This window comes from Aquarana catesbeiana, linkage group LG07 (assembly GCF_042186555.1).
Source record: "Aquarana catesbeiana isolate 2022-GZ linkage group LG07, ASM4218655v1, whole genome shotgun sequence".
Classification (NCBI taxonomy): domain Eukaryota; kingdom Metazoa; phylum Chordata; class Amphibia; order Anura; family Ranidae; genus Aquarana; species Aquarana catesbeiana.
Window position 1 is genome coordinate 276,990,602 of NC_133330.1, and position 22,846 is coordinate 277,013,447.

Genomic DNA, 22,846 nt, shown 5'->3' on the forward strand with positions numbered 1-22,846 from the left:
ATATGCTGAGGGAACACATTTAACCCCTTGATCACTCCCTAGTGTTAACCCCTTCCCTGCCAGTGTCATTTATACATTGATCATTGCATTTTTATAGCACTGATCAATGTAATAATGTCACTAGTCCCCAAAAAGTGTCATTTGGGGTAAGATTGTCACAGTCCCTCTAAAAATCACAGATTGCCACCATTACCAGTAAAAGCAATAAAAAAAAAAATATAAAAGACCCTAAATCTATCCCATATTTTGTAGATGCAATAACATTTGCGCAAACCAATCAATATACGCCTATTGCGATTTTTTTTACCAAAAATATGTAGAAGAATACATATTGGCCTAAACTAATACATTTTTTTTATTTTTTTTTGGACATGTAGTATAGCAGAAAGTAAAAAGAAAAAAAAAAGTTTTTTTTTTTTTTCCAAATTGTCACTCTTTTTGTTTATAGTGCAAAAAATAAAAACCGCAGAGGTGATCAAATACCACCAAAAGAAATCTCTATTTGTGGGAAAAAAAAGAACATCAATATTGTTTGGGTACAATGTTGCACAACCGCGCAATTGTCCGTTAAAGCGACAGTGTCGTATTGCAAAAAATGGCCTGTTATTAAGGGGGCAAATCCTTCCGGGGGCTGAAGTGGTTGTAAAGGCAGAAGGTTTTTTCTATTTTAATGCATTCTAAGCATTAAGATAAAAAGCCTTCTGTGCACAGCAGCCCCCCTCAGCCCCCCTAATACTTATCTGAGCCCCATCTAGATCCAGCGACATTGCAGGAGTCTCTCGGCTGCCTGGGACTCCCCTCCTCATTGGCTGCCGCTGCGGTCAAAGTCAGTCAGCCAATGAGGAGAGAAAGGGGGCGGAGCCAAGCTTTGGCTCCTTGTCTGAATGGATATTTAAAGTGATTGTAAACCCTTACCTTGTTAAACAACCCATTCACATTAGAATAGAAATGTTTTGCCTTTCATTTGTGTATAGATACAAAAAAATCCATTATAAATACCTTCCCCCCTCCTTTTTTTTTTATAAGTGATCACATTAATAAGAGCTGGGGGAGGAGAAACAGCAGTACACTGAGCTTTCCAGTGAATGAACAGCTAGAAAACTGACCATGCTGTGCTCTCCTGCCTAGCGTGGTCAATTTTATAGGAAAGCAGAGGGACTGGTAGGAGCACAAGGGATTTCACACAAAAGGAAGCAATACAAAGAGAACAGGAGATTTCTCATACAAGTATATGGTACAGCAGCCACATATTAGGAATTTTAAATGTTGGGTTTACCTTTTCTTTTAATTAAAGGCAACTGATAGAAAAGAATAGAAGCTGTCAGGTTGTATTGCTATCTGGGTCCCCGTTTAGATTTCCATCCACCTTGTGTGCTGTGACATTCACTTTATAAAGAAGTGTCAGGGTGTCACCGGGATAGGACAAAACCCTTTTAGCCATTTCTTACTATATCTGAAACTAAACTGGCTAGAAATGAGTGCTAATGCATAAAATGAGGCTGGTTTTCAGGAAAGCAGCAGCTGCAATCTGAAAGGTAGGGCCAAAAGACATTGTATAGTTTTTCCCAATGAGTTCATGTATTTTGATTACAGTGGAGTTTTTTCCATTTTCATTAGCACAGATTTCATTGCTTTTAAGAAAGTACAAGTAATTAACACAAGTTTGCGTGTGAGAAGAAAGGAAATGATCTGCAACATCCCTGTTCTACAGGATGTGAGACAACAAGCTAAAAGCCGATACTCAGCCGGAGCACAGAAAATGATCGTTTCCACTATGAAAGTCAACACCAAATAAGTGCATTGCTCCATTTACCCTGTAATCACTGTTCAAGAAACGGGCCTTTCTGGATGGCAGAAGATCTAATGAGATAAGACACAGAACCTGAAACAGAAAACCAATGAAACACAAAAACAAAATCACCTGTCAACTGGAGCAGCATTTAGTAATTACAAGTAATCATGAAAGGAAGACAAATATGTCACACCATTTAAAAATGTTCTATTCAAATCCAGATTGGCATGCAGGGCAAAGCTACAGGTTCACTCACTTGAAGCACTACACAATTGCAATGCCTGGTCTTATTAGACTGTATTCATCAGCACATTCTGGTGAGTAAACTAAGTTTCCTGTGCGCCACATTAACGAAGCAGATAGTCCTGTTTCAGGTCTGTCTGTGACACCTGCACCAGTTTCTATTTCACAGTGAAACAAACTAGCGCAGGTCTGAACCTAAAGAACAGAGGGAATACGGCAGCTTTCCAAATAGAAAACTGCTGAAGATCCCTGCCAGGTGTGACCTGTCGTATGGGATGTGAGTGGTCAGCAGACACATCCCTCTGGCCGTGCAGTGATCACACTACACGAGCAGAGCCTGCAGGGTTAACACTCCTCCCTCCCACGTGTTAAAGCAAAACTCCACCCAAAAGGGGAAGCCCTGCCTATTTGCCCCCCCCCCCCCCGCTGCCACATTTGGCACCTTTCGGGAAGGGGGATACCTGGTTTTGACAGGTACCCGCTCCTACTTCTGGCTGAGTTTGATCTGGCCACCACACCCCCCTGTGGTAATCTTGCATTGTACGGCTTCCAGTGATGTTAGGTGGCCACACAATCTGATGGAAGTGGTGTTTCCTTTAAGCCCTGGTTCACACCAGTGTGATTCGTCATGCAATTTGACAGTTCAAAATCGCATGAGAAGTCGCACCCCGCTGCCAGAAATTGAACCATTCAAATCTTTGTGACTCAAGGTTCCTGCACTACTTTTTTGGCGATTTCATTGTGACTTGCATTGACTTTTGTTAAATGAAGTTGCAAGCCGCAATAAAATTGGACTGATCAGGCAGCTTTAGCGCGATTTCAAGAAGAAAAATAAAACATTACCTCAGCTCCACTGCCAATATAAGAGTTCCACATACTGTGATCCGGTGCTCTACCCAGAGCATTCAGGCCCCACAGATGCAATACTTGAATCAGGAAGGTTGGCATCTTGGATGCTCTTGAATAAAAGTAATTTATTTGTACATGGATACACGGGTACAGGCTATATGCTGACGCGTTTCAGCTATGAAGCCTTAATCAAAGCAAGTAGTGTGATTTCAAAGCTGCACTGTTGTGAACCAGGGCTTATGGATAATGCCGAAGTCAAGAGTTTTTTTTCAAATAGGTACTTCATATAATGCCCTGTACACATGACTGGTTTTGCTGTCGGAATAAACTCCGAAAGTTGCTCCGACGGAATTCCGCTCAAGCGGTCTTGCCTACACACGGTCACCCCAAAGTCCGATCGTCCAGAATGAGGTGATGTACAACACGTACGACGGGACTAGAAAACGGAAGTGCAATAGCCAGTAGCCAATAGCTTCCGTCTCGCACTTGCTTCTGAGCATGCGTCGTTTTTGCTCCGTCGGAACAGCATACAGACGATCGGTTTTCCCGATAATAATTGGTTCCGTTGGAAATATTTAGAACATGTTCCATTTCTAGGTCTGTCAGAATTTTCGAAAAAAAAAAAAAGTCAGATGAGGCGAACACACGATCAGAATAGACCATGAAAAGCTTCCGTCTGACTTTTTCTGTCGGACATTCCGCTCGTGTGTACGCGGCATAACAGGTCATGTTATGTGAAGGAAAAAGGAAACAACCCTTGAAAAGGAGTCATGGAAGATGGTGTCACACAGTGGAGCAGCACCCCATCAGGTGGTCACCCCAAGAAAGACATGGGGTGATCATGATTTATATTACCGGTACAATGTTATTGCTTAGAAACAATGTTATTTCATGTAAAGTTCATTAATGACAGATTGTCCAAAATTAAATTCACTAAGGTTTGGCCTCTATTACAGAACTGGGATGAGCACATAAAAAAAACAATGCTAATTTAAGCTTTGTAAATTTGGGTCACAGGCACAAAAACAAAGCAGGGTGTTTGGAATGTGAGGGATGCTTTTCAGTCCCTTACTGTCACTGACCTAAAACCTGACCCACTTTATAGACAAGAGGCAGGTGAGCACAGCCGAGAGAGGAGGTAAAATCACAGATTTGGGATCTATCACTCGATCCGAAAGCCTTGCTTTCATATTTTATGATGGTGGGTATTGTAATCAGCTACCTTCTTCTTTTATGTCTCTAGGACACAGCTGAGAAGTTCTGAGGTCTCCCTGTCTGCTGCGGCAATGACCAAATAGTCCCACTTCTCCCCGTCAGATTTAACTTTCTCAACGAGAACGCAGTAGGGGAAATTGAGGGGATTCTTTGCATTCGCATCTACCAAAATCTGACATGTTTTGGGTGAAATCGTTTGTAATACAGAACTCTAGTCATTTAGACTAGGTATGTACCCACGTAGTTAGCAAGAAACGCATTACTAACACGGTTACTTTAATTATGTAGGTATCTATTTAATTAAAATGCATGTCCCTAAATACTGGTATTAGAACTACCTGAAACGTATCTTGTTCCCATTATCCCTGTGATCCCAACAGATTTCAGACACCAGAATCTGAAGGTAAAATTTTCATGCAGAGAAGAAGATCTCTATTCCCATCAAGGTAATTCGCAGTCAAACAGAGAGGTGCAGAACTGCAGACTTAGAATTCTGGTACCGATATTTGGCATGTGAAATCACAAGAGAAGCTGAACAGAATCATAAATAGATCACCAAGGAAACCATCTCCCATACGTAGCTCATATTTATCTCTGTCTGGAGTTCTTAAAACGCCATTAAATTGGAAACCTTGAATTTATAGAGTCATTAAGGTCATTATCCTATTAACCTATTTAATGCAAGTATGAATAGTGTACATGCACTCTATATTTGGCAATATAAGGCAGAAATATCAGCAACACTTAAAGAAGTTAATCAAGTTCTTTTCAGAGCTTACCCAGTTTGGAGACACCTTCTGGGGGATATTCTGGAAACTGCCCCTCTGAAGGGACACTCACAGTCCTGCGGAGACTCCGACTTTTGCTGCTTTCTGGTGGTGGGTCCTGTGCGGTTTCCCCAGACATCTACAAGAAGACAAGGGTTTAAGATGACTACGTACACTAAAATCGATGCTAATCTCCCTGCAGTTAAGACAGATAAGTCAGCCCCCCCCTCTTGATCCTATATCCTATGTGTGATTACCAGCCTGGGTGAAGTACCAATACGGCTTGTCTTTTATAACTCATACACTCCCTCTAGAGGCCATCTGATGGTACTGATATAGATAATCGTAGCATCACTTTGTTTATTGCACCTTGCTAGACAAGTTTGCATAGATTACAACACAGACAAATAAATGAAACACAAAACGGAATTTTTTTTGTCACATTCCATAGAAGAAGTCTTTGACCCTGCCCAGTGTCTGTGTAAACGATACTCTATTAAATGTGTCAGACTGTCAGCAGAAGGTATTTGCCATTTACTCTAATGGTAGAATAACAGCCTGATCATATCGGATTTATCCAATCATCGCAATGCTAAAAGAGCCTTTGTTTAACTTCGCTGCAAGAAGCTTGCAAACAATGAAGATACACATCCTAGTTGCAAGGTGGCCATTATAATGAGCTAAAAGAAGTTACTGAAAATGTTTATGATTGTCACACCCATGATCACACTTCAGACACATTATATGGCTAAGCCCTGGTTCACACTGATGCAGAAAACGCAGCAAATCCTGTGCGTTTCCCACACCGCATTGAAATCTCACGGCATCCATGCGATCTGCTGGGGGTATCAATGTTAGATTAACGACAACCTGAGAATCAGATTGCAAAATGCAGTGCGATTGCCAAAATCGCACCACATGGGTGTGAACACCCATGCAAAGCGATTCAGGTGCAGGGAAGAAAAAATAAATACAAATTTAAAAAAAAGGGTCCTGCACCATTTTTGTGTGGATGTTATGCGATTTGAGCCATACAAAATGTATGGTTCAAATGGCACCGCAAGACATCGGATGTGATGTGCACAGGAACACAGTGCGATTCCTGTGCGAATCACATGCAGTGTCTGTAACGTACAAGTGTGAACCCAGGGTAACAGCTGCACACAGAAGAGACTGATACGTTGTCATCACCCTTGCTCTATCCCTTTTGTACCATGTCAGCAGCCAGTGTAGTCGCCCTCAATATCAGCATAATCTGAAATGTTACTAAAGAGTAACTCCACCTTTGTTGAGAAAAAAACAAAAAACAATCCCCTCAGGTTGATCTATGTACATTGCAAGGATTTTAACAAACTTTTTTGTAGATTCCTACCTTTTGTTATTCTGAAGAAAGAGCGGTTTGTTTTTTGTGTCCAGCTGCTGCACCTGCAGGGCTCTAATGAGGAAGGTGGCAGGGTCTGCATCCCTTTAGATGTGATTTCCCTTTGGGAGTATCTCACCAAAAATGAGATACTCCCAAAGGGAAATCACGTCTAAAGGGATGCAGATCCTGCCACCTTCCTCATGCCCAAAATCTGACTTGTATCTTAGTGTAGAAATCAGTGCGCCAATCACACGAGCAGGAAATGACATATCTGTGCACACAGATGGTGTACAGAACACCTCCAGGTTGCCATATTGCACTGCTTTTTACAGAAAATTTACAGAGCTGCAGATTGAAAATGAGAGGTAACTTAATAACATTCAGTTACAATATGACTTGTGTAGCAATTGTGTACGCTATATGAATTTTTTTTTTTTTTATTTGCGATTTTTGTTTCCCCACGAAAGTCCTTACACTTAAACAATTTTTATTAAAGTGGAAATAAAAATTCTGCAAATGAACATTTAATTTTTCCAGCCAGACGGGGGAGCTATGGGACCATTTTCACACCTTTACTGGGATAGTTTTAATGGCTTTGATAGAAAAATATAAAATTCTGTAAATTCCCCTTTTTGGAGTACAGTAGGGGATTAATCTTAAACCCGGTACACACAAGCCAAATATTTGCCAGTTCAACAGAAACCGGCCCACATTCAGCCCGTGTGTACATTACCCTGTCCAACAGAAGCCGGCCAAACGGGCATGCTAGAAAACCAGCAGCTGATCAGCATCCAACCAACGCTTTCAAAACACAATAGCATTGGAGAAATCACTGTACTAACATCACACAGTTAGTACAGCAAGCACCTCCTGAGCTCTTCAATTTTTTTTTTGTTCTGCCCGCCGGGTTGAGTGAAAAAAAAAAAAACAAATACTGTGATCCAGACTTTAGGCTACTGAGTTTTATGCAGCCACCTTTAGGTGGTTAAAGGAGAAGTCCAGCCTGGGCTTGTTTGGCTGGGCTTCTCCTCTGGGTCACACGAGTGCAAATCGTTTTGCACTCCTGTGACCCGTTTTCAGCGGAGAGCGGTCTGAAGTCCGCTCTCTACTGATGTCAGCAAGATCAGTCCAGGCACCGTGTCATCCCGACTTCAGAGGTCTGGATCCGCCAGGTGCCTGGACTGATGGCAGACTCAGCGAGCCGCCCCTCCACAGATCAGCACTACAGTGAGCGTGGAGGAGCAGAGCAGGAGAGCTGCTGATTGACAGTCAGCAGCTCACCTCTCTGGGAGCTGAGAGAAGCGAGCCATCGGCGGTGTTCAATGGCTTGGTTCTCAGTGCAGAGACACTGGGGGACAGATGCTGCATCCACCTAGGTAAGTATGATTATGGGAAAAACTGGATTCCCATATTTCTCCTTTAAACACCGGCAGCAAAGTTGTTAGGACAGTCCTCCTTCCATTACCAGCAAGCAACAGAGTGGTTCACAGAAACAGACAAAAGGGACCTATGTCCTGTACTGCACTCCAAGAAAAGGAATATACTAATAATTTTCTTAAACATGCAGTATAAGACACAGGATTAGTCTTCGACTACTGGGACATGCAAAAGCAATCAAACTGAGGCGTGGGCAACACAACAAACACACTCCAACAAATGGGTAAGAACCCTAAAAGCATCTTGAAGCACTTTGTGGCTAAAGCTGGCACCAGAGACAGGCCTGATCGTCCATCTGGTAAAACTTAAAGTGATACTAAAGCTTTGTTTTTTTTTTAAATAACAAACACGTCATACTTACCTCCACTGTGCACCCTGTTTTGCACAGAGTGACCCCGAACATCCTCTTCTGGGGTCTCTCGGCGGCTCTCGCAGCTCCTCCCCACATTGGATAACCCACTATGAGAAGCACTCTCCCGAGGGGGTTACCTTGCGGGAGCGCTCCCGAGTCATTCATTCGGCGTCCATAGAAGCCGAATGTATGACTCGGCTCTGCCCCTTGGCGCCCGGGTCATTGGATTTGATTGACAGCAGCAGGAGCCAATGGCTGCGCTTCTATCAATCTATCCAATCAAAGCCAGGACTCCGTGGAGAGAAGGACGGCGCATCCTCGCTGAAGATGAAGGGGCTCAGGTAAGTAAAACGGGGAGCTAGGGGGCCGGAGACTGCCAGGTGTTTTTTCACCTTAATGCATAGGATGCATTAAGGTAAAAAAAACACGAACCTTTACAACCCCTTTAAAGAGTTTGTAAACCTCGGATATGAAAAATGAACAAGCATATCTTTCTATAGTGTGTATTTGCCTCAGTCCAAAGCACAGAGTGTGATTTCTGTCTCCAGTCTTGTTTTCTCTGCTATATGCACCAATCATTTGACAGATGGTGTCACCTCCAAGAGAGCCAGTGATTGACATCCTCAGCTGTGCAGGCTTCCCTATGAGATTGTGTAGAGAGGGGCGTGTTCCTTCACTCAGGTCTCAGATTACATTTACCTCCTCTCTGAGCAGTTTGTGACTTTTGATCCCTTCCCCTGCCTCTGGAAGCTTAAAAAAGCTGTGTCATTTCTGAACTTTACCAAGCTTCCTGCCAAAATGGAAACAAAATCTAGGTGTGACTGTCTCCTCCACCCAAAAAGATAGAATTTTTTTTGCACACAAAGCCTCATTGGCAAACACAAAGAAAACAGTTATAAATTGCTCACCAGGTGGTACAAAAGGCCTCAACTCTTACAATCAACCCTAAAAATGTCATCCCTATGCTGGTGTTGCCTAAAAACAGAGTATAAACAGGTTACTTGATGGACCTTTCCTGAAAGCTGTATACTCTCTTAGACTCATCTTTAAGAATGGAACCCGTTTTAGCCTGTATGTTCATGTGTCAGCTGATTGGTATGTTTGCAAATGTTGTATTATTTACTCTGTAACCTGGTCAAGTTAAATAAAGACTAAAAAGACTAAAGACTTAAAAAATCTGAACTTTAAACAATTGTAGAGAAAAGACGGCTTCAGATAAATAGGTCCAAATTATGCAGGAGTATTTGTTTCATCTCTGTGTATGACCCAAGACTAGTCACTTGAAGGGGTAGATGTAAGGGTTTAGGACCAGTTGGTGGCCTTACAAATCTGGGAATTGATGCCTGATGCCGAAAAGCCTGATGCTGAAAAGCCCATGAAGCACAGATCTGGTAGATAGGCCACAGGCTATAGTAATGACTTGTCAAATTCACTTGGCAAAGTTGGAGTAAGAGGTAGGGAGCCCAATGCGAGAACCTTCAGTATGATCAAAAAGGGAACCAATTGCCTAAAGGAAGTTGTAGCTGAGAGGTAGACTTGCACAGCGTAGACCATATCCAAACAGTGGAAAGAAATTTCCTTGGGAGGTGTTGGAGCAGGGCAGATACAAGAAAGGACAGTTTCCTGATTAAGATGGAAAAGAGGGAAAGACCACATTGGGGAAAAAATTCTTAGGCCTCAAAACAACAACACGAGTACAAAAACCTCACCAAAGAGCGAGATGTAAGCAGCCTATGAGGGAGGATAGCCAGGGCTGAAATTTGCCACTTGGCCAAACACTGATCCAGTGCAGACTGAAGAAAGGCAGGATTTCATCCTTGGAGTACGGCCTGAAATGCAAATTCCTATTCCCACACCATTCAAAATAAGCCCTCCAGGTGTGAGCATAGCCTTTGTGAGAAGTCAACATAGTAATGATGGGCTCAAGCGTGTTCGGCTCGTACCCGCCAGGAAGCCATCATTGCACACCGCCAATCATAGGCAGTGTGTGTATGTGCAGCTGCGGAAAATGCCTCAGTGCCTATGATTGGAGGTGTGCACTGTGCACTGATGGCTTCCTGGCAGGCACAATCCGAACATGCCTGCGCCCATCCCTACATCCTAGCCTTTCAAAAGCATAGGAATGACTAAATCCAGAAGGTCCCTGTCCATCAGGACCTGGGCTTAAACAGCCACGCTGTCATTGCCATCGACTTGGAAGCAGGATGGTAGACCCACCTTTATAATAGAAGGTCTGGATGGTCCAAAGGCCCATGGAGAGTCGGCTAGGAACACAAAAATGTCCGAGTACCATGATCTCCTGGGCATGTGAGGTGAAATGAGTACCACTGGGATTCTCTCCAACTTGATCCTGCGGAGTAGTTGAGGAAGTATCTTCAGAAGGGGGAAAAGTACAAATCAAGTTGAATTGATAGCACAGAGTCACCAGAGCACCCACTGCAAATCACCAAGGACCTCTAGACCTGGTGACAAATCTTTCCAATTTGATGTTGAACTTGGATGCCAGGAGGTCCATACATCTGGAATTCCCCACCTGAGAATGAGGTCTCAAGTTATGTCCACCTGACATTTTTCCACACCCGAGATGTACACACAGCAGTCAGGGCCAGAATGTGAAGCTATGCCCAATCCAGAATTAGATCCGCTTCTCTTTGAGCTACGCAACTTCTGGTGCCTCACTGATGGTTGATGTAGGTCACTGCCTCGGCGTTGTCCTACTGGACTTTTGTTGGGTGACCCTGCAATTGATGGTTCCAGCGCTGAAATGATGCAGGATTCCTTACCAACCCAACAGGCTGGAGTCTGCCTCGAAGGCAGTCACCATCAGGTCCAAAAACTTCAAGCAAAAGCCAGGAATCAACCAATGGAGGAAGCTGTAAGGTAGAGCTGCACAATTAATTGTTAAAAAAATTGTGATCTGGAATCACCCCGAGATCTCTCCTGCAGATTTTGCGATTCTTTCATATAAACAAGTGGAGAGACTTTATCTGCTCACTCAGCTGTCAAAAGAAAGCATCTGGGCAGTCTGCCAAGTCTTTAACTTGAAACATTGTAACTAAGCTTCCTTCTTAGATCAAAGGGATAGAACTTCAGTGTAAATAAATAATCCAGGCAATCTACCAAGTTTTCAACACCCTGTAAATGCAGGAAGTTTAACCACTTAAAGCCTAAATCTTTTTCTGACACTTAAGTTAAGTTAAAATCAATATTTTTTGCTAGAAAATTACTTGGAACCCCCAAACATTATATATATTTTAGCAGAGACCCTAGGGAATAAAATGGCAATTACTGCAATATTTTATGTCACACTGTATTTGCCCAGCGGTCTTTCAAATGCATTTTTTTGTGAAAAAATACACTTCAATAAATAAATAATAATAAAAAAAAAAAAAAACAAACAGTAAAGTTAGCCCATTTTTTTTTTTTTTTTGTGTTAATGTGAAAGATCTATCTTCTAAGCAAAAAAATTGTGATTCTCATTTTAGCCAGAATCGTGCAGCTCTACTGTAAGGGGGGGGGGCTCATGACTATAGTGCCACTAGAACCTTGATAGAAGAATCTTTGGATAAAATTCCACAAGTACAAAGTAGTAGTTTTCTTCTCTTTCAGAAGAGAAAGGAAATCAACACTAGTAAAAAAAATGGAGACTTGAGAGTAGGAGGGATTGTATGGGGCTGTCTTAACAACTTTGCAAAGTGTTGTCAGTGTCCAATCATCTGAAGGTGGCTACATATAACCCGGTGGTCTAAGACTAATCTTATGTTCTGTATTGTACAATTAGGGAAAACTTTTACAGAGGTCAAGTTCAATTTCACACAAAAAAAGGAAGTCTGATAAATGGAAACCATCATCCCACAGTCAATTATACAGGGCTACGAGTTCTCAATTGGAGAGACACTGTCTGCATGCAAACAGCTTCTACTATACTCTCCAGGAAACAATGTTCTGACCCCCGTGTCATTGGTGCTCACTGTATATTTAAAAAAAAAATCATATATAAAAAGGAAAAAAAAAAAAAAACTAAAAACTTAAAAAAAAATTAAAAAATAAATCCCAAATCATTGCAAGTTTTCCTAGAGGAAATGCATTATTTTTTCTTTTTTAAAGATCCCCACTTACCTTTGTTGCTGGGGTTATCGACAATTATCATATTCACATGCCCAGCAAATCCATAGTTGTCCTGCTGTGATCCGCCGGTCCCCTACTGCATGCCAGGCCCCATCATCTTCTCTTCTAGGTCTTCTCTGTCATCAGAAGACGGTATTCCCTTCTGGGTTAGTGCAGTCAACCCCAATGACAAGATGCCAGTTCCGCCCCCACTTTGGAAGCTGATGCCTCCTGGGATATCTGATGTAGAAATCCCAAGACATGATACATTTTCTGCCCAACTTTTAGGTCTTTTATATGGTTGCAAAGGGAAACTTATTCTGGGCTGAAGCCTGTGAACATAAACATATTGGTGGTTCCACTGCGGACTTGTCTTATAAAAATGAAGACTTCTGTGCTGATGCTGGCTTTAATATTCAGCGAGTCACTGAGCTGTAGCAAGCAATAGTCAGTTAGGTCAGAAGAATCTGAATGTAAAGCAAGACATCTAGCTGGCACTTTCGGTATTTGGACTGCACGCGCACTGTTGGCTCCAGGCTTGAGCAGAGCGGTGGGGGCTCTTGTTATCAGTCAGGCTGTTTTATCAGTGCCGATGCAGGCACTTTCAAATGCAAGCATGTTTTATTTGGTTTTATTGCTTAAACATTAAATAAATCGACTACACTATATTAGCGACTTTATCCCTTTGGTTTCTGTCACTGGGCTGAATGGAGTGCATGACAGCAGGACACTTACACCTCATCCCCTTAGGTGGCAGAGAACGCTGCATAAATGAATGAAGCACATATTGACCTTCTTTCTTTGTAAAGAGGTCTAGGAGGTCTGGTGGCTCACTGGTTGGTGTGCACGTCTATTTTGGTGGAGGACACACTCAAGAACATGAAGATTTAACCCCTTCCCGTCGCCCCCTCTCGGCCCTTTAAGAGTAAGAGGTTCTAAATGGCAGGAGGTTGGCATTCCGATCACGTGATTGCTGTAAATTGCTGTCACAGCAGTTACATGATAGGGAAGCTCCCCATTACAAGTTTGCATCGGTTGCTTTCTGGTACCAGCCGGTCTCTCGGCTGGGAGCGTGCTCTCGGCACAGAAAGATGTTTACATAGGGCAGCATATATGCGGCCTCTCAGCGTTTAAGCCCACCCGCAGAAAGGCCATATATATGTGTACAGCCGGCAGGAAGAGGTTAAAAGATTAAAGTGATGCTAAAGTCTTTTTTTTACTTACCTGCTCTGTGCACTGGTTTTGCACAATGCAGAACAGATCCTTCTCTTCTCAGGTCCCTTGCTGGCGCTCCAGGCCCTTCCCCCCTGCCAAGTGCCCCCATAGCAAGAAGAGCCATTCAGACACAGAGCCCCGCCCCCTGCCTCTAATTGGCTCGCTGACTTTGACTGACAGCAGCGGGAGCCAATGGCGCCCATTGTGTCTCTCAGCCAATCAGGAGGGAGGGGGAGGCGAAGGGGACTGCTGCACACGGAAGGTTTTTTTTTTTACCTTAATGCATAGAATGCATTAAGATAAAAAAAAAATACTGCTTTTAGAACCAGTTTAAGTGGAGAGACTATCACAAGTGTATTATTCATATGGACTGCTTTATACATTGCTTCACTGATTTCACCTCATCATCAAGAGGATTGATTACTAATATTGTGTACTAATACTTCTTTTCACTTATGTATTGATTTCTGTATTTTCCACATATCCATTTATGATATATGTGTATATATATTCACTCATATATGGTATACAGATGCGTCTTTTTACGGAGATTGGTAAACAAAAGAGCTGGTAGTTCACATTTGGTATTGAAATGCTATTACTAGTAAGGATATTTAGGATTGATATAGTTATGTAGCGCCCCCTATTGGTTTTGATCTAGAAGAGTCTGAATGTGAAACTTGCATGCCCATTTCAGGTCAGTAACTTGCGATCAAGATCTCAAAATCTGCACATTTAAACAGCAAATCATCAGCAGCGGCACTGGCGTGTCTATCTTTGCAGGTTGACGTTAAAATGTGCTATTGCTTTCTAGATTAAAATGCTAACTTTGAAATTCCACAATACATTGTCCACTCAAGGTCAAAACCAACATTAGAGAATGCAAAATGAGACCTCCATGATTCCACCACTGATAGACCTAAGAATATGGATGGTACATTTGCCATCACAAATACCAAAAGCTAACTGCTGTGGTATAACCTTACTCTTCTGTGTGGGGTACTCTGGAGTCACCTACACTGCAGAGCTATAGCCAATGTTTACTACTTGAAATAATTTTTTACAAATTAGCCAAATCTCTTTCAAGCCATCAAAAACATAAACAGGTCATTTTACAAGCTGAGAATCCATTCTTGGATGAAAAATGACTCAGCTGTACTTTGTGAAACCTCTGGAGATATCGAAATGTATTATTTGGATTGGTTTGCATGGTAGGTAATATTTAGGCCCATACAGAGAGAGGAAAACACAGGAATTAAGTGCCCCAAGCCATGGGAACATGCCACACATTAAATGACTGTCAGGCTTAATAATTGTGGAACTGTAGGCCTCACACAGAGCCAGAGCTGCAGGATACAATCACGAGCTTGAAAAATCCACAAGAATCTTCAGTGTGTAGACTTCAGCCCACACAAGACCCTTCGTATCTTTAAATACCAACCTCGTTTGCTTTGCGTCAGTGGATGATTTTGGAATATTTATTGCCCAGGAGCAGTTGAACTATAACATACAGATAGATATATCTGCAGGCTTTCGCTCACACGCCAAATACTTATTCCTGTTTCCGAGGAGCAGCATGTAATGATAATTACACAGCGAGAAAAAAGTACCCCTCTCGCCAGCTCTGGGCACAAACAGCCACAGGAAAACAAGTTTTTGGCAGCAGCACCAGGTTTCTGGAGAGATCCAGTCTGTGTGCGTGGTCGCATTTAACTTACTTGCTGAGTAAACCATTGCGCAATGCTGGGGATGGCGGTAGTAAATCTGAGGTGGATTGTATGGGATGATGGGTTTGAAAAATGCATTCTGGACAGTGGGTACATGAACAGACTAACAGAAGATCTTTAGGGCTCCTTCACACAGTGATCTGTACAAGTGATGCAATGTGCTGTAACGCGCGTCGCATCGCTCCCTGCCGATGCCGACACTATCCTGTGCGGTAAAAGATTTCATTTTACCAGGTGTGAACCTAGCCTGAATAAAATGCACTCCTCGTGGATGCAGACTAGAGGCAGCATTATTGACACTGAAACCAGTAAAAGCTTGGCCCATCAGTACTCCCATGGAATCACAGATATTCTATGGCACATGTGTCAAACACAAGCCCCATGGTCCAAATCGGACCCTCCAGGGCATTTAGCGTGGCCCTCGCACCTCTCCTGCAGCTGTGATACCACCTCATCGCCACATGCACTTTGTCTCAGTAGTTGACATCAGAGAGGACGACAGAACTCTTCCGCAAGATCCTGCGCTTCTCCGTGCAGCTGCGGAGAGACTCTTCTCTGCCACCCCACCCCCCCTCCTCAGCAGTCAGCAGCAGAGAGAATGACAGAAGTACTGCTACAGATCCCCCTTGCATCAGGTGCCCCCATCAGAATGCCCCCTTGCATCAGGTGCCCCCATCAGAATGCCCCCTTGCATCAGGTGCCCCCATCAGAATGCCCCCTTGCATCAGGTGCCCCCATCAGAGTGCCCCCTTACATCAGGTGCACCCATCAGAATACACAATAACTGTACATTCTCCTCCTGTGATTCATAACGCTGAAGTGTGAATGCAGCCTCGCAATCCTCCCCCCTCCTCCTTTGAGACTCCAATGGGTAAATCTCTTCAGAAAGCCCCCCAAGCTTTCTACCAAAACCAAAGCACAGTAAAACCTTAGATTGGGAGCAACCTGGTCTGAGTGTTTTGCAAGACAAGCAAATTTTTTTTAGATAAATTTTGACTTGAAAAAACGAGCAAGGTCTTGATATACAAGTAACGTCATGTCATAAAGGAGTATAAAAGAGAAGAGAGGCGCCTCTAAGTAATGCAATATGGTTACATTTAATGAAGGTACAACATTTAGCAACTCACATGGTTGATGATGCAATCATTTTTTTATATGGACTATAAACTGAAGGAATTATGAATAAATGGTTGTGGAATGAATCATATAAGTTCCCATTATTTCTTATGGGGAAATTTTCTTTGAAATACGAGTGCTTTGGATTACAAGCATGTTTACGAAACGAATTATGCTCGCAATCCAAAGTTTTACTGTATCACCTAATCTGCAGTGCAATCTGCATATATCCCTACAGGGATTTTTGAAGGGGCAGGTGACATCACTGCTCGGAATAAATGTTGGGCAGCTAAATATTGCAGGCGAGATAGGAGAATGCGGCAATCAGCAGATTTGGATGGGCTATCATTTAAACACAAGACAAATGGATATCTTGATGCTTGTCCATGCCCAGATTTTCTATTTCTCCCAACCAAATGACCACGTGGAGACTAAAGCCTTGTACACACAATCGGATTGTTGGCCAACAGAGCATCAGACTTTTATCCGAGGGGCGTGTGCCAGGAAATTGTCTTGCATACAAACGGTACACAATTGTCGGCCAACAAACACGAACGTAGTGACGTACTACGTGGAATCTCAGCTCTTGAGCGCCACCCTTTGGGCACCTTCTGCTAATGTCGTGTTTGGTGAGCATTGATCCCGAGCATGTGGGTTTGTACATTGGACTTTTGTGTGACGGACTTGAGTACACACGATACGAAAATCTGAGATCGTTGTCCGCTGAGAATTTACTAGCCTGCCAACCAACATTTGTTGGAGGAAAGTTGGCCAACAATTGTCTGAAGGAGTGTACTAACGGTCAGATTTTAGGCGAACAGTCTGTCATCACACTATTCCCAGCCGAAAATCCGATCGTGTGTACGAGGCTTAAGACATGCATGAAGCCTGCCATGACAATAACAGCAAGTGGTCTTTATCTGCAATCTACTAATTCTTTCCATTGCACAGGAGGATTACTGCCTGGCTTTATAAATAACACCATGCGGCTTAGTTGATAAGGCCATGCAAGAACAATGATAATGCACCAAGGTACAGCAACTACACAGGATTTTATTTGGTTGAGCCAATATCATTTGATGGCCTCCGGCTGGTTCTTCTGGGTTGCTACAACTTGAAAAAAGTTTACATTTGTACTGACACGCTTCCTAAGCCTCTAACAAATGCAATCCTTTACTTCCACTGTAGAAGAGGGCAACAAAGGGAGGACCCAGGAGGAAATGAGAAAGTCAGCTTACATCCAGTATGGACAGTAGGAATTTACTCTGGTGTCAGATACTGACAGAAAATAATAATGTACTGCACAGAGGTCACCTTTCAGTGTCAGTAATGAGATCAGTGTGTATTGGAATGTATCACAGTGCATCAGGAGGTGACAATGTGTTCTCTTCAGTTGGAAACATATACAACCTCCTAGGACTATATAAAAGAGACATACAGAGCTGTGAACCAACCAAGATCACAAATCATCCAATCTCTGTACACAACACATTTCAAATGTGTCATCTTTCAGGTTAAAGGGCAGAGATTCTATTTAAAGTAAGAGCAGAGTTGTTTTACCAGAAAAAAAAAAGTAAGCATTTTACTGTCAAGTTTAAAGGGTCAGTCAATTCAGAAATGATATTTCACGTATGGGGGATTCTAGAGGGCTGAAGAAACACCAACTGGCCTGAAACATCTCTCACAATCTCTAGGAGCTCTTCCAGCGAGGCCTCCATGTTCTGCCCATTCAAGCCATGAAGTCTTTCTTATGCGGCTTTAACCACTTTAATACCGGGCACTTTCACCCCCTTCTTGCCCAGGTCAGTTTTCAGCTTTCACCGCTGTCACTTTACAATTGCGCAGTCATGCAACGCTGTAACCAAATTAGATTTTTATCATTTTGTTCCCACTACTTTCTTTTGGTGGTATTTAATCACCACTGGGTTTTTTATTTTTTGCCAAATTAACGAAAAAGGACTAAAAAAGGTTTTTCTTAGTTTGTAAGTAAGTAAGTAGTTTTTCTCCTTCACTGATTTGCGCTGATGAGGCTGCACCGGCGGTCACTGGTGAGGCAGCACTGATAGGCACTAATATGCAGCACTGATGGGGCTGCGCTAATAATCATTGCACTGATTATCAGTGCAGATCTCCCCTGTGAGGAAAGCCCACTGACGGCGCGTGAGGAAAGCCCACTGATGAATGCCACTGACGGCGCGTGAGGAAAGGAATGCTGATAACCGCCATTTCCTATTTACACTGTGATCAGCTGTGATTAGACGCAGCTGATCACATGGTAAAGAGCCTTTGTCATGGCTCTTTACCATGAGCGGTGATGCGATGTGTACCACCAATCACCACGCTGCACGCCCCCGGAAGCACACACCAGCAGCTTGTTCTGAAGGATGTCATATAACATCCACTCAGAACAATGAAACCCCCCGCCTAGCCTATAGCAGAATAACAGCTGGGTGGGGGTTTCATTGTTCTGATTGGACGTTATAGGGCATCCTTCAGAACAAGCTGCTGGTGTGTGCTTCCGGGGGCGTGCAGCGTGGCGGTTGGTGGTGCACACCACATCACCGCTCATGGTATTCTGCTATAGGTCCAGACGGGAAGTGGTTAACATGAATTTGAAGCAGTTAAGTCCCCCCAAACAAAAAAATTTAAAAAGTCAGCAACAAAAAATTACTGGATTACTAGATTGATCAAATTGAAGTGTATTTACTACTTCAGCTTAAAGGGAAGACTAACCCTAGTAACAAAGTTCTCTTATTTGCTCCCTTTTGGTCTGTAAAACATACCATTCACAGCATTTTGAGTTTGTCTGTTCAGCAAATGCATACAAATGCCTGTTAATCTTGCAATAAACTCAATAAGCACATTATTTCCTGTGCTGCATGGTTATGAGCAGTATTATCAGTTCTCTCCGGACCAAAACACAGAGGTGGGGATCTACTGTAGTCCTAAGAGGAGAAATGCTGTGAATGGTATGTTTTACAGACCAAAAGGGAGCAAATAAGAAAACTTTATTACTAGGGTTATTCTTCCCTTTAAGCGGTCCATTTGTCTTATGTTTAAATGATAGCCCATCCAAATCTGCTGATTGCCACATTCTCTTACCTTGCCTGCAATATTTAGCTGCCCAACATTTATTACGAGCAGTGATGTCACCTGCCCCTTGCCAAAATCCCTGTAGGGATATATGCAGATTGCACTGCAGATTGGGTGATACAGTAAAACCTTGGAGTGCGAGCATAATTCGTTTTGGAAATATGCTTTTAATCCAAAGCACTTGTATATCAAAGCAAATTTCCCCATAAGAAATAATGGTAATTTAGATGATTCATTCCACAACCATTTATTCATAAGTCCTTCAGTTTATAGTCCATATAAAAAGATTATTGCATCATCAACCATGTGCGTTGCTAAATGTTGTACCTTCATTAAATGTAACCATATTGCATTACTTAGAGGCGCCTCTCTTCTCTTTTATACTCCGTTATGACATGACGCTACTTGTATATCAAGACCTTACTTGATTTTTCAAGTCAAAATTTATATTAAAAAAAATTGCTTGTCTTGCAAAACACTCAGACCAGGTTCCTCCCAATCCAAGGTTTTACTGTGCTATGGTTTTGGTAGAAAGCTTGGGGGGCTTTCTGAGGAGATTTACCCGCTGGAGTCTCAAAGGAGTGGGTAAAGCAGCTTTTCAGTCCTCCAATATGGTGACTTCATTCACGTTTCTTTTTTCAGGCTTTTACCATCACTGGTAGGATCACCAGGTGAAAATGCACTTCCTTTCCTAGGGTGACCATGCTTATTCTTCATACTGTATCTATGGGAGAGCAGAATTGTCACACTAGGGTAGTCATTGTCTTAGGACTACAGAAAATTCCCACCTCTGATGACTACCCTAGTGTGACAATTCTGCTTTCCCATAGATGCAGTATGAAGAATAAGCATGGTCACCCTAGGAAAGGAAGTGCATTTTCACCTATATATTACATTTTTGCTCTTGGGTTAAGACATTTTATAAGAAACTTGTCAGGAAATGAATAACGGAAGTTGAATGTGCCATGGCTGATTTGTTTTTTTGTAGTGTGTAGGTTTCATGATCCCTTCATTACTTGCACGTAGCTCACTGTGTACGGAGATCAAGGAAAGGCTAAACACCCTATAGAACACATCTTTATAAATATAAAAAAAATAAAAATGGCAAATTCCTTACTTCTATTCTATCAAGTTCCTTCTAAAAAAAGTGAGAAGTTCTATAAGAAGCCCACTTAAAAGTGGTATCTCTGTTATATGTTGAGTCTGGTGCTGAAACTGGCTTCCTACGAGTCTGGATACCTTATCGTGCCGATAATAAGTCAGTGATTCACTGAACGGCGAGGCAAGGTTGACAGCCTGGAGTATACACTTTAGAAAACAATGGAGCAATAGCAGCTTCCATATTTCTTTCCTTACATATTTACACCAACCTTACTCTATTTTTTTTTTTTTTATCTAAAGGTTTTAAAATAGGAAGTGGGGAAGTGAAATAACTATGTTCATATCCCTGCCATCATCCAAGTTCTCCTATTTTGATTAACCACTTGCTTACTGGGCACTTTCACCCCCTACCTGCCCAGACCAATTTTCAGCTTTCAGCGCTCACACTTTGAATGACAACTGCGCAGTCATGCAACGCTGTACCCAAATTACATTTTTTTCACACAAATAGAGCTTTCTTTTGGTGGTATTTAATCACTGTTGATTTTTTTTCTTTTTTGCTAAAAAAACACACAAAAAAAAAACACAAAAATTTTGAAAAAAACAAAAACAAACCGTTCATAGTTGGTTATAAAATGTTGAAAACAGGTAATTCTTCTCCTACATTGATGTGAGCTGATAAAGCTGAACTGACAGGCTGCACTGATGGGCACTAATAGGTGGCATTGAGAGGTGGTACTGAAGGGCACTGATAGGTGGCACTGTCTAACACTGATGGGTGGCATTGATGGGCACTGGTAGGTGACATTGATAGGCAGCACTGATCGGTGGCACTGGTGGGCATTGATAGGTGGCACTGTGGGCACTGGCAGGTGGCACTGGTGGGCACAGAAGAGGCAGCCACGTCTCTTTGTGTGAGGGACCGATGTCCCTCTGACAAAAGATAGTGATCGGCTTTTTGCGTGAGGGGAACCCCCCCCCCCCCAAAAAAAAATGATTACCCAACTTCTGTTTACATCACGTGATCAGCTGTCATTGGCTGACAGCTGATCAAGTGGTAACGGGCCGGGATCAGCCCCTTACACCTCCTGCAGATACTATAAGTAGGTTCACACTCTTGTCATTTTTACTTTATTGATGGAAAATGCAACACCCAAAACTCCAAGTTGGCAAGGAACAGAGACAGGACCCAACCAGAGAGATGATCTTGCAGATGTCCCAAACGACCATCAAACCTCTCCTACATCTGAAATATTATTTCCAGCAAGCCAGTCTATTATCATTCCATTATAACTGGGCAACAGTGTTAATTTAGTCAACGAAAATATTTTCATTGATGAAATTACCACTATTTTTGTAAACTAAAATAAAGACAAACTAGAACAATTCAGGTGACTAAAATACAACTAAAACTAAAATTAAATTTGATGTCAAAATTAACACTGGTTATATATTACAATGGATAAATCTGTGTCTGTAGTGCATGCTCAAACCTTAAGCACGACCAGCCGCCACAGTTTTACTGCAGCAGAATGGCATGGCTGGGCGAAATTACATTAGAAGGGTTTTGTCTCCTCTTTCCCCCTTAAATGAGCAACCCCCCCCCCCCCCCCCCCGGCATTAAATCTTGCCTCTCTCACATAAAGAAAGAGGGTGTGGGAAGGAGAGAGATCGCACACTTAATTCCTCCTGTGTAAACAAACAAAAACAAAAAGCAAAAAACAAAGAACAAAAAACAAAAAAAAAACCCCATGCTTTAAGTGAGAGTAGACCCTATCTATCTTTAATTCCTCTTATGCAAACAAAAAAAAAAAAACCCATGCTTTAAGTGGGAATAAACCCTCTCCATCTTTAATTCCTCCTGTGTAAACAAAAAACAACCCCCCCCCCCCCCCCCCGTGCTTTAAGTGGGAATAGGGGAATAGACCGTCTCCATCTTTAATTCCTCCTGTTTACAACCCTTTTAACACTGACTGCTGGGCAAATAGTGTATTTTGGTTTTTTGAGATTATAATATACTAGATTGCATATACCTGTTTAGCAAGATGCTAAATTATTTAAAACTGTTGCCATTCTTTCCTTGGGGAAGGAAGGACCAAAAAGGAGAGTAATGCTACCGAGGACCAAACTAATCGAAGACGACGAGTAATCTTCTTTTTGACTAAGTGGAGCAAATCTTGAAAACATCACAGACCCATAATCAAGATTATGTAATAGTTTACAAAGCGGCGATGGTTTCCCCAGGCCCGACTCTAATAGGCAGTTAGCAAATGTGATAAATTTAAGTTATAGATCTGAAATCCCCTGCAGAGCAAAGAGCCTTATTAAAGCAGTTGTATAGAGTCAATCCTGTAACTGATGGCATGTAATGCACAGTGAAAGCGTTCGGCGCTCACACCGCCTGCCTTCTGTGTGCTGAGAGCACTTTCATATAATTAGGTTAGTGCCGTGACATTAACGAGGTGTGAA

The 22,846-nt window shown here is 42.4% G+C and overlaps 1 protein-coding gene across 10 annotated transcripts in view; it reads right to left on the reverse strand.

Annotated features, from left to right (window-relative positions):
* RASAL2 (RAS protein activator like 2) overlaps positions 1 to 22,846 on the reverse strand; it is a 492,268-nt gene that overhangs the window by 250,063 nt on the left and 219,359 nt on the right. For all 10 annotated transcript variants that reach the window (XM_073593398.1, XM_073593397.1, XM_073593390.1 and 7 more), the window contains exon 3: positions 4,879 to 5,005. In XM_073593398.1, the coding sequence (XP_073449499.1) occupies positions 4,879 to 5,005 (127 nt within the window). The remainder of the gene's footprint in view (positions 1 to 4,878; positions 5,006 to 22,846) is intronic.